Source organism: Apus apus, chromosome 9 (assembly GCF_020740795.1).
Source record: "Apus apus isolate bApuApu2 chromosome 9, bApuApu2.pri.cur, whole genome shotgun sequence".
NCBI lineage: Eukaryota > Metazoa > Chordata > Aves > Apodiformes > Apodidae > Apus > Apus apus.
Genome location: NC_067290.1, coordinates 9,153,301 through 9,165,575, shown reverse-complemented (window position 1 = coordinate 9,165,575; position 12,275 = coordinate 9,153,301). Strand labels below are relative to the sequence as shown.

Genomic DNA, 12,275 nt, shown 5'->3' with positions numbered 1-12,275 from the left:
ACTTGGGTGCAGAGGACCCGGGTCAGGAGGTTGGTCCTGGCTTTGGGGGGTGTCCGTGGGGATGTCTGAAGCCAGGGAGGGAGGGTGGTGGAGGAGAGAGCCTGGGAGCCCAGTGCTGGCTTCCAGCCCTGACAAGGAAGGTGCAGAGTTAAGGTGATAGCTGGGGGTGCGGATGGGCACCCCCCTTCCCCTCCCTGCTGTAGGATTTGCCATCTGCTGTGTGAGGGGCGGCGTTTACTCGCTTCGGGGGTGTCACACTGGGGGTGACACATCCCTGCACAGCATTGCTGGGCTGCCCTGCCTGTGCTCTGCCCTTGCCCCATGAGCCTGGTGTCCCCAAGGGCTGGGGCATAGCAGTGCAGCCCTGGGCTCCAGAGGTGTTTTGACATGTCTCAGTTTTACCTGCTTTCCCAGAAATCTGGTGGCTGAGACTGTGACACGGGATGCCCACGTTCCAGTGCCTGTCCCACTGCAGGGGTTCTTGGGCACCCGCTGGGCACTGAGTTTGGGGGGCAGGGACCAGCCTCACCCTTCCTTTGGGAATGGGAGCCGTGCCATAAAAACGTTTCTGGAGCTGGCTGCTGGTGGGAGAGGTGGGAAGAAAGGATGCAGGAGAGAAGGCAGGAAGAAAGGAGGCAGGAGAAAACAAGGGCTACAAGGGGAAAGGAAGGAAATGGAGTATGGGTGGGAAAGGGGTAGGGGAGCTGCACAGAGAGGAGGGCACCGGGGAGGGAGGGATGGAGCGCAGGAGCAGGCGGTGGTGCCGGAGGAGCGAGTCCCGGTGCAGGAGCAGCCACCCTGTGCCGCACACCCGGGCACGTCTCCTGTTCAGGTGCTAACGAGGTTAATTCCCTGAGCGGGGCCTCACGGCGCTGCTGCCTCCCCTCCCGCACGGTCCCCGGCAGCCCCGCAGGTAATTTATGGCTGGAAGGTTGGCAGCTTTGCCATCGGGCACCTGTGCCCGGCTTGAGGCACTAAATAGCCCCACCGGCTCCGCTCCTCGTCCCTGCCGTGCTACCCCAGCCGAGCCGCGGGTAGGAGGGCGGCAGAATGGGAGTCCTCCCACCCAGACCCCAACCCCAGAAATCACTGGTGCATCCCCACGGACACTGGGGTGCCTGGGCAAGGGAAGCAGGTGGCTGCAGCAGCTCATGGTGGCCTTGTCAGAGCAGCTGATGGGGTCCCTTAAATACCCCCGTGTCAAACCGTGACACCAAGCCACAATTACGTGAGGTTCACTGTCTCTGCTGTCTTGCTGCACACAGGGCAGGTGAGCACAGGCAGCTGGGCACTGCCCAGCAGAGGCTGGCAGTGCTGCTGGCACCTCACAACAGGGCCCGGGGTGTGCATGGAGTCATATGCTGCCTCAATCTGCTCCAGCCTTGGTGCCTTTCAGCCACCCCCTGCAAATGGCCTCAGAGGGTTTTCACTGGGGAAGGAGGTGCCAAGGACACTGAGGTGGTGAAATGGTGGCTGCCCTGCAGCCCCTGTCATGCTGCAATGGAAAGGGCTGGAAGAGGCAGGGAGAAGTCCTTGGTGGAAGGAAAGCCCCAGGGCTGTGTGCTGGGTATTTTTAAGGGGCTCTGCTAGAGGTTGATCTTTGTCCTGTGGTCAACCAAGTCACTGTTAACCTTGGCCAGCCTGGCTAGAGGTACAAACCCAACGTATAATCCTTTGCTTTCAAGGACTTAGTGTCTACTGAGCCACATCCTGGCTCAAGACAACAGGAAAAATAGAGAAACCATCTCCCCAGGGTTCCCTAGCTGCAAGGAGCCCTTCCAGTGTCATCTCAGCAGTTTGTAAGACAGGAGCACATGATCTAACCTGGTGTCTGCAGCCAGCAGGTCCCAGGTGGGACAGCTTCAGGAATGGGTGGGTGGGCACTGGGGTCCACCCAGCTGCATGTGGGGCAGGCCAGTGGGACATGCTGGCTGCTGGCCTTGGCCATTGGCCTTCTGGGGTCCCTGGGGGAGCACATTGCTTGCAGCCTGCCCTGGGGCCAACTGCTGTGGCTCTGCACTCCAGCACCTTTGTTGGAACTGAGAGGCAATTTGCTTCTAGTGCACTGCTTTGTGTGAGCAGTAATTGCTTTCCAAGGGGTTTGGTCCAAGTTCCAGAGAGTGCTTCCTTGTTTGCTACAAGGGAAAATGTGCCCTTTTCTCTGCTCAGTTCCTCAGGTACTTCTGCCTTCAGGTAATTCAAAGTCCTCTAGCATGTGGGTGAGGTCTAGGGGGAGAGCAGGGGCCAGAAGGATGGGGCTGAGGCATCTGGAAGGATCCTGCCAGAGCTGGGGGAGTGGGGGGAGCCCCTGGGGGTGGGAGGGTCTGGGAAGGGGCTAGGGTGGTGCTGCATACCTGTGTGATGGAGGTTTCCTCACTAACTGGGGTTTCACAGCCTGGACCCCAGTGACTGCAGCGCTCACAGCGTCGTGCTGGGCTTTATTAGAAGCCGTTAATAACTCTGTACTGGATGGTTTGTTAAAGGAGTTAATTTACCCTGAGCTGTTTGCTAACGTGAGCTACAAGGCTCAGCTGTGGCTGCATTAGGCTGAGTCCCTCCTGCTTCCCTGTCTTGTCAAAATTTCCCTTCAGCCTTGCTCCTTGTACCCAGGGATGGGGCTGGTGGGGCGAGGAGACGCCCAGCATGGATGGGCTGGGGTCCCCATGGAGTGTGCTTCCTGGCATCCCCCTCCTCACGCACCCTGAGTGCACCCATGTGGCCAGGGGGCTCACAGTACCCCCTCCCCGGGGGTCCCTGTGCCTGCAATGGGGTCCCAGCAAAGCCCTGTGGGTCAGCTCGGGCTCTTGCCCTCCCTGGTCACCCCCAGGCAGCCAAGCTTCCTCATGGCACTGCGTTGGGAAAAGTCTTTAAGAATACATATTAACATTAAAAAAGGCCCTTCCGTACCTATTAATTGAAATCATTAAATTTAATGGGATGGTTACTGCATGTTAAATAAATACCAGCTAATTATGAAAAACATATTTGCCAAAGTTTAACTATAGAAAAGATGCCTCAATTACATGGTTATTAAACCTCAAAAAATATACACTTTTAATAATGAAGTGACATTTAAATAACATACATCAACTGTCTTATTTAATGTTGATTCTTTTCCTATTTGAGGACTTTAATTTAGAGCATTTTCCTTGGCACTAACCATATGATGCATCATTAGCTGTCTTTCACTCATCATTTTGTAAACTTTTTTTTATATATAAATAAGCTGAAGTGTTTGAATTTGCTTTTGTTCTTCCAGCTCCCAGCTCTCCCTTCAGGCAGCAGAGATGTGCCAGGGAAGCATACACAGAGAGTAGGAACTTTCAGGATCTTTCTTCAAATTACTGAACCCCTTCCCAAGTAAACTCTTTCCTAAATCTGTCACCCTAAAACAGGTGGGCAGCCAAGATTTTTGGGATTTCTAGCATGTTCTTATGGAAAGGATTGCTCTGCCTTGCTCTTGGTTTTCCAGATCAAGTAAGTTTGGAAGAAGCAGCGAGGAGATAGGGAGCAGGGTAAGAGGAGGAGCTCAGGGTTGCAGTGGAAGCACCAGCCTGGTGCAGCAGAGGGAGGATCATTTCTGTCTCTGCCACCAAACCGTGACACCAACCTGTGACGGAGTCAGTGTTTTGGGGTGGAAGGGATGCTCCATGGGGGCACATTCCCAGCTGCTGCAGTGCCTGGCCCTGCTGCTCATGGGGGGGGGGTCCCTGCAGCCCCAGCAGGGTACAGAGTGGGCTGGAGGGTGTGGAGCAGCATGACTGAAGGGCTTCCAGGCTCCTTCTGCTTAATGCATTTATTGATTGCGGCGCACGCGTCAGGATCTAATTTAGAAATCACTCTCCCAGAATCAATTAAAGGCCTTGCTGGTAATATGGGTGCCTCTTAGTTAAAGACCCCACCCTTCAGCACACATCCCACTGGCCCTGCTCTGCATTTGGGGGATTCCCAGCTCCCTCCCAGCTGAAACTGGGTCCCTGTCTGTCTGGGAATGTGGGTGCCAAGATCTCCTGCAGCTTTTCTGGGAACTGGCGCTGCCCCTGCTGCCTCCTGGACCAGCCATCAGTTATGGGCTGTCAGGGAGCCAAGATCCATCATCTCCCAGACTGGGTCATAATGTTCTCTGTGCCCACAGCGAGGTGGGTAAGTTGTGCTCAGGAGGTCCCATGAGGCAGCGTGATGCCCAGAAGCACTTCAATTAATTACAGAGAAGTTAAGTCATGGGGGGTTCCTGGGGGAGCAGGTCTGCAGCCTGGCCATGGAGGTGGTTGGCTGCACAGCATGGTTTGGGCAGGGGCAGAGCTAAGGGTAAGCTGGGGAGGGGAGAGGACTGCCAGCCTTGCCCTGTGGCTGCTCCATCACTGTGATGAGTGCGTTAGACCACAGCCCCACAGGGTCAGGTGGAGGAGGCTCCTTGAAGGCAGTGAGCAGGGACCACGTTGTGGGCACGGGGTGGGGCACATTCTCTGGCTTTCAGATCAAATGACTGTTGCCACCGTGGGACAGCAGTGTGAAGCTGGATCCATGCTGACTCTCAAGGTATGGGTGTGACAAAACTGCAGCTGCTTGCACCCTGTGGTGGTGGCCCAGTCCATGGGACGTTATTGGGAGGGGCTCTGGAGGCAAATGACTTCTCAGCCCCATCAGCTCCTCCTCTTCCCTCCCATCCTCCTGTGTCGTTTGGTGTCAGCAGTGCGAGTGGGGCCCAGCTCCTGGGTGAGGGGTCTCACATCTGCTGAAGGTGGCCCCACATCTCCCAGTGCAGGAAGGCATCAGGGTGGGGATGGCTGGGCCAGTGTGAGCCTGGCTGCCTGCCTGGGTCTGGCTGGGTTAGGGTGCAGCTCTGGCAAAGTGGAGGCTGCACTTGTTTGTTTGGGGGAAGAATCTGAGATTGCAGCATGTGCCTTGCTCCATAGCAGGGTGATACACCTGTCACTCACATTTCCTGTATGGCAAGGTAGGTGGTGGTCAGAGGGGCTGCTGGAGTAGGTATCAACCTTTGTATTCTGGTTTTAGCTTTTTTGATATTACAGAGTTTATTCACAAAATGAATCGGAAACATCTTTTTACAATGGGAATGTATCTTCCAAGACATAGATCTTTGACAATGTCTAAAGAATTTCCTTGTTTATTTGTTTTCCTTTCTTACTGTGGTGGTGAACTATCATCAAACCCATTGCAGGCTGGTTTTTTTAATCCATAAAAACCCTTTAGTCAGTCAACATTGTCTCATGGAAAAAAAAAATAATGGAGAGGGGGTGGAAAAAGGAAGTCTCCAAGTAGCTCGTAGCTGGGCAGGCTAGGATTTGGGTGTTTTTTTTTTTTCTCTCTCTCTCTCCTACCTGCTGTTACAGGTGCATGGACTAGAAGCCAGAGCTGGAGTGACATGTCCCCCCTTCCATCCAGGCAGCACGTTACACCCATAGGGGTGACTCCAGGACTTTCCAGCAGCAGCGTGAGGGATGAACCCAGCTCACCTCCTCCTGGGGAACTGCCTTGTGGATACCAGGCTCTCCAGTTCCTCCTGTCCCACCAGCAGAAGAACAAAGTGACTTACAAAACCATTTCAGGTGGGCTTGTGGCCAGGATGCTAAAGCTCTTGGCTGTGGATGCATCGAAGTCTGCAAATGTCCTGCTGGCCTGGGATGAGGCTTGTGGGAGCTTAGTGTTTCACTGGACATTTCTGCCTTGCTGAGGTTTGTGATGCTCCTCAGGGGAATCTCTGTGCTGCAATATAACATCTTTGTATAGGGAAATTGTCTTAAGTAGTGGTTTCTATGGGTTTTTTTTAAGGTATATTTGTCATATCTTTTATTGGAATAGAATTAAAGGGAAATTGGAAACTAAAATAACTTTAATTACGAACTTCATGATTCAGTATGTTGTAAATCCTTCAGCATAATATTGTGCCATAAAAATGCTATTTTGTGATAATTATTATTATTATAATTAATGTTCCTTAATTGCTAATGTCGTAGGCATGTGTTATCTTCCAGGTTTTCTTGCACTGTCTCTGGAGGATTCTCCTCTGCTGGGGGATGCAGAGGATCCAGGCGGGTGCCTGGGTGGGCACAGGCTGTATCTGTGGGGGTGTGGGTGGTGTCTGTGTGTTCAGGTGGTGATGCCAGCTTATCCCACCCCGTGGTTTCCCTCCAGTGGGCTGGTGGCTCAGTGCTTCCCAGGGAGGAGCAGGGAGTGAGCAGCAAGCAAAGGTAAATACTATGAACTGTGAGTACTGCCCCTGATCCAGGCTTTGCTGTGCTCTCATCTGCACTTGTTGTCAGCCACGTGCTCCCTCCAACAGGCAGAGATGGGCTGAGTGTGGGTTGATGGCTCTGCCTTTGGTTGGGGTGTGAGCACTCTGGGGCTCCTGTCTCTCTCGCAGCAGTGGATGCAGGTACATCAGTCATGGACTGGATAAGGAGGGAGAGCACTGGCTGGGACTGGAAAATTCCTGGGTTCTGCCCCCCTGTCTCCCTGCAGAGTCTCTGCTGTGGCAGGGCTGGCTGCTGGACACCTTGATGTGTTCATCTATGCTTCCCCCCCTCAGTGGTGCCCAGGGTAGGTGGTCTCACTGATCAGGGTTGTTGAAGCTGCCCTTCTTCTTCAGCAAAGTGCTACAAGGGTTGTTCCTGGGCATTGCATGTCCCAGAAGCACCTGTCCTGGGCACAGAGCTTCTTGTGACTGTCCCCCTTGCCACCTCTGCTCCTACCACCCAGCCTGCAAATAGTGGATCTGCATCATTAATGAGCTGCCATTGCTTCAGCCTGTTATTTGAAGTGTTGCCCTGTCAAGGTGGCATTTGGTCTTGTGTCTGCCTGGTTGTGGAATGGCACATGGTGGATATCTGCCAGGCACTGGACGTTCCTCACCCCCAGCCTTGGGTCCAACCTCTCCTCCTCACCTCCATCCACCATTTCCAGAGCACAAAGAGCAAATTTAGTCCCCTCCAGTGCCTTCCAGGAGCTGTGCAAGGCACCAGCCTTGGCCACTGCATCCTTGGAATGAAAACGAAGAACAGACACGAAGCTGCAGCCTGCAGGTCCTAAGGGACCTCACTCCTTGTCCCTGGCGAGGCAGGAGGATACTGTAGAGAAGCTGCTTCCCTGCAGGCTCAGCTCCCACCTGCTGTTAACCCCCAGCCAAGGGCCAGGGAACCCTGCAGCACAGCAGGGTGTGGCTGGGGAGGTGCAGGGGGATGTGCAGGGGAGCAGCAAGACCAGCCGGAGGGAGCATGGAGAAGGCAGCGGGATGGGAAAGTGGTGGGATTGATGTTGTGGCCAGGCTGGGGCTTGGCAGTTCTCGTTAGCATCCTTGATTAGCTCAGAGGATGCTGCTGGGGTCTGGGAGGCAGCGGCAGCCTGGAGCTCCTCAGGCCCAGGTGCGAGGGAGGAGCGGGGCTGGGAAACGTCTGATGCCAAACCTGTGAATTTTTCATGTGACCCAGAGGACCCTGCTCGTACCAGCGTGGGGCTGCCCGGGACCAGCTGAGAGTGGGAAGGCATGAAACAGCCACCGAGCCACCTGCTTCACAGTGGTGAGTGTAGATGGGATGAAGCTGAAACCAGGATGCATTTTTAATGACGCAGGCAGGGCTGGGTTTCTTTAAATAAGACTAGGCAATGAATATGTGCTTCTGAAGCCATGTAGTGCACCACAAATGCATTATTTACAGCAGCTTCTTCCTTGTCCGTTTTAATTTTACATGGGCACTGGAGAAAGGGAAGGGACTCCTTAGTGTCTCGTGGCTGCCCACTTGTTCCATGTGATGGAGATGAATTTCTGAGCCACCAAAGGATTTGGTGTTGATCTTTCCACTCACGTGAGTCGTGGGGGAAGCAGCTGGCCCAGGAAGGGATCCTGGCAACTAGGACAGATATGAATGTGCTGCCCCACAACCCTTTTCCTAATGCAAAACACCTCTTGACAAGTGGCAATGGGGGAGGACAGGGGCCTGGGGTTTAGCCTGGCTGATGCATCATTGGGTCTTAACTGTGTCATTTTCTGTCTTCTCCCCAAGCATGAAATGGAGGAAGGATGCTCTTAGACCACCACAACCCCCTCTCCTCCCCAGGGCACACTGAGCTCAGCATCTCTCCTGCTGGCAGAAAGCCTTTGGGAAGCTGGCAATGGTAGATGTCATCCTGATGGTGAGAGGGGAGGTGAATGTGCTACATGAAAAGGGTCCTCAGCTGGCCCTGGCGAGGGAGGCTATGGGGCAGGGGGGAGTAACCAGCAATATGGTGTGCTGGGGTGGGGGTGGGTGGAGAGAGGCTCCAAAGGACATGCTATTTCCCCAGGACGGATGTGTTGCCTGGTTCCAGCTGGTGACAGGCCAGCCAAGGTGGTGAGCCCTGACCCCAAGTTGCTATTCAGTAGCCCTCAAACATTAGCTTTCAGAGTTAACACCTTTTGCAATTAGGGGATCTCTTTATACCTTGATTAGAACCATTGGGTCAATCTGTCCTGCCTTTTCCTGTCTCTGCAAGACTGGCCACGACCCTCAGCCCCCCCTCCCCCAGCTGAGCTGCTGCAGGACCCTGCCCTGGGCCCTCATGGATGTGTCACAAAATGCCACTGGCACTGAACATGCTGGTGATGTCCCTGCAACAAATCAAAGCAGCTGTGAAGCCTCCACTGTGTCTCCTGGTGAGGGGTGGGGGATGTCCACATGCCACAGCCAGGGCCTTGATGCCACATCTGCAATGCTGGGAGGGTGGCAGACGTCTGCATCTCAGGGATTCTGTGGAACTGGGGTGTTGGAAAGTGGCTTTGTTTCCTACCTTCAAAGTTACCCTGACTTGGAGTCTGTGTTTGGTGCACACTGTGTGGGGACATCGGGTTGGGCTCACCAGGAGCTGCCTGATGTCCTTGGTGGGGAGCCCTGGGGCTGCTGGGGGGAAGCACAAAGCAGTTCCAGCCCTGCTGAGTGGCTGCAAAGGTGGGATGGGAGTCCAGGAGCTGACAGATATGAGGCCTAGCTCCCTGGCACTGCCGGTCCTGGGAGGGTTGAGGTGGCAGTTTGATGGCTTGGAAAACAGGCTGAGATGAAGGAATATCAATATAGAGAGAGAGCTGTTCCTGCCCAACAGCCCCGGGGCAGCTAACGTGAAATGCTGGTTGTCTCGGAGGAGCTGACAGGTGTCTGCATCAGGCTTCCTGCTAATTAAGCACTGTTGTGAGTCACAGGGCTGAGGGATGAAGGAGCTGGGAAGGAGCTCACCCGGTGCAGGTACAGCCCGGCGCTCTCTGCAGGACCTCCCTGCCCACCTGGGAAGGACTGGGCTGTGTGTGTGGCTGGTCAGTTGGTGGATACTCAGTTGCTGGGGCAGGTAAGTGTGTCGGGAAATGGAGATCAGCCTTGAGAACAGCACAGTGAGCTGTCCTGCTGGGCATCCGTCCTCTCACATGGTACCAGGTGTCCTTCCCTGGGTCCCATGGGCTGACATCAATGCCTGGCACTCCTGTTACAGACCTGGCAGGTCCCCCAGAGCATCTCCCATATCCCCCAGCCCCCATCCTACTAAACCTCTTCCCAAATCAAAGGGTGTGTGGCTGCCAGTGTGACAGGCTGGGAAAAAAGGATGCTCCCAGACATCTCCTCCCAAACCCCTTCAAGACAACCTGCTTTGCCCACAGACCTCTTCCTTCCCAACCCGAGCTTCAGGGCAGCTTCTTGTTGTAATTAACAGTGGTACATCCTGCCCACCAAGACCTCTAACAGAAAATTGCCCATTTTGAGGAACACAAGCATGGTTAGGTGGAGGAAGGAGCTGCTCACAAGCAATGCCCTCTGGACCTTGCTGATCCTCAGGGTATCTGTAGCAGCAGGATAAAAAAACATGCTGGCAACCAGCAAATTGCTCTTCTCAGGCAGAATGGGGAGAGGAGCAGTGCACACTCTCCTGGTGACAGCCCCAGTGCCACCCCAGGTCCCTTCCCCATGTGCCTTCTCAGTGCCTTTTGCCCGCCAGCCCCGCTTGCCTCTGCAGCTGCGCTCCCCTGAAAAATGGCTCCATTCATTACCAGTTTTAATTTCACCCTGGATCCCCAGAGCTCCGCAGACACAGTTTGTTATCCTGGCTGTCAAGAAGCTTAAAGAGCTGCTGACGCCTCCTGGAAAACTTTGACAAACCCTCTGGTTGGACCCAGCGCAGCCTCCGCAGCCGGTCTGCCCAGCCTTTCTGTTTCCAGGTCTTGATTAGCAAAGATGTCTGTGAGGATGGAAGGAAGAAAAAAAAAACCAAACCCAAACATTGCAGGCATCTGGGCCAAGCCGATCTCCTCCGGGAGCTTCTGCCCTTTTGGAGGGTGCCCTAGGCAGAACTAAGCTGTAGTTTGGGTGGGGAGGTCTCCCAAGACCCACACTTGGTTTAGAGGTTGTTCTCTGGGGCAGTCAGATTTTGCAGCCCCGAAGGCCTCTGGGCTGAGGCCACTGGGTTTATCTCATCCTGGTGGTTGCTCTTCAGCACAGGGGGTTTGCAACCATGGTTGCAGGTTCTGTGGGTGGGGTCTGTCTTGTGATGATCTGTGGGTGATAACCAAGGGACGTGGCATGTGCCCCCTGGGTACACCATGCAGGAGTCTGCCTTTTAGCAGAAATGTTTAGCAGGCAAAAATTGCAAACAGTTAAAACCCCCTGCATTTAGCTGATTATTTTTAGGTGCTCACTCAGACTGGGTTACCCCAGTGAGCTGAGCAGAAGAGCCTCCTCATCTCTTCAAGCCCTCCAAATTGACCTAATCTTCTCCTAATTCATTTATTTTTTTACAAAGTAGTTTTCAGGCTGCTTTTAGAGAACAAAGTGCCCCTTGGTCTCTTTGGTAATGTAAGGAAAATGCAAAAGACACACTGGGAATAGGTTTCCTCCCAATGTAATTCTGGATAAAGTTGTGGTTAAGAGGTGCTGAGTCAGCTTTCAGCCCGACCAGAAGGAACCAGGCAAACTCCTCACCAGTGGGCTTTGGGTCCAGCTGCTACCAGAGCCATCTTCTGCCTCCAGCCCTTCCTCCCAGCACCCTGCTGAGCATGGAGCCTTTGAGGTGCCACTCAACCCGGCTGTCCTCGGGGCACAGCCAGGCTGTCAGCCCGCGGGGTTTGTTGGGGAAGGGGGGTGAGGATGCACAGGGAATGAAGAGAGTAATTAAAACTCCCATGGGAGGCAAGATAAAAGGCCAATCTTCCTGAGATAACGAGGGTCTCTCTGCAGGGGTGAGGTGCCCAGACCCGGGCAGAAGCCATGTGAGTGACAAGCGTGTCCCAGTGCCCGCTGGGCACGGTGCTGGATCAGCCATTGGAACAGCCATAAGCTCTGTGGGCCACTGTGAGCCTGGGGCTGCTTCCCACGCCACACAAACTCGGGATGCGTTCCTGGCTCTGCACTGGGATCCTGGCATGAAGGATATTTGGGTTTTCTTGCAGTCTTTTTCATTCCCCTTTCTCGAGGCTGGACCCTCTTTGGTAGCTCAGGAAGGAGCTGGTGATGCTCTCACTGATGGGACTACTACACTGCTCAGTTCCACCACCTTGGTTCCCGTCATCACTGGGTGGATGGTGTCAATCCATCTTTCAGGAAAATAAATTGCTCTGGTTTCCTTCCCACTGGAGATGAGCCAGGGGACACAAGAATGACCACAGTGGCCCCGGGGTCAGTGCTGCTGCATTTGTTGGTCTTTCATTGGGGAGGAAGAATTCATCCCTCTCCTCTTGCATTCTCAGCAGGAGGTGTTAGCTGTGGGACCCAGGTGTCCTGCACCTGACCCGGGAGAGAGTGGGTTCAAAAGTGGTGGGTGGAGATTGCCTGAATATCTCTCCCTTCTTTTTTATAGGTTTATGAGGTTTTGCTGTCTCTGTAAGTTCCCTGAGAGACCCAAGCAGCAGCCTCTTTGGATGCAAATACCTGACAAGTTTTTAATGTGAAAGCAATTAACTAAATTTAGTCTCTTGGAGGAAGGAAAACAAAACAAAAAAAAAAAAAGGGGGAGGGGGAAGAGAAGCGTTGCTTTCAGTCTGAGGGAAGTGATTCAAACTCCAGCCACTTCCCTGCCGGCAGAGCTCACCCGTTTATCCTCTTCTGTCTGGGAAGCTTTTAAGTCTGGGCCCCATGTGTGTCTGTGCACAAACAAGAGCTGAGAGAAGAGCAGGCCCTGATGCTGTGTCCCAGGGGAATATGCCTGTTCTTGGCTCCTCCAGGAGAGGGACCCTGGGGAGGGCAGGATGTGGGGGGAAAGGAGGAGAAAACCCTGTTTGTGTTGGAAGGGACCTGCTGTCCAAG

At 54.0% G+C, this 12,275-nt stretch overlaps 1 protein-coding gene across 5 annotated transcripts in view; it reads left to right on the top strand.

Moving 5' to 3' along the window:
* CHCHD6 (coiled-coil-helix-coiled-coil-helix domain containing 6) overlaps positions 1–5,888 on the top strand; it is a 127,986-nt gene extending 122,098 nt beyond the window's left edge. For 3 of the 5 annotated variants that reach the window (XM_051627827.1, XM_051627831.1, XM_051627832.1), the window contains exon 9: positions 5,355–5,882. In XM_051627827.1, the coding sequence (XP_051483787.1) occupies positions 5,355–5,426 (72 nt within the window). In that variant the 3' untranslated portion in view covers positions 5,427–5,882. Of the gene's footprint in view, positions 1–5,354 lie in introns of all 5 variants that reach the window. The other 2 variants (XM_051627830.1, XM_051627828.1) reach the window with 2 other exon arrangements.
* The last annotated feature ends 6,387 nt before the right edge of the window (positions 5,889–12,275 follow it).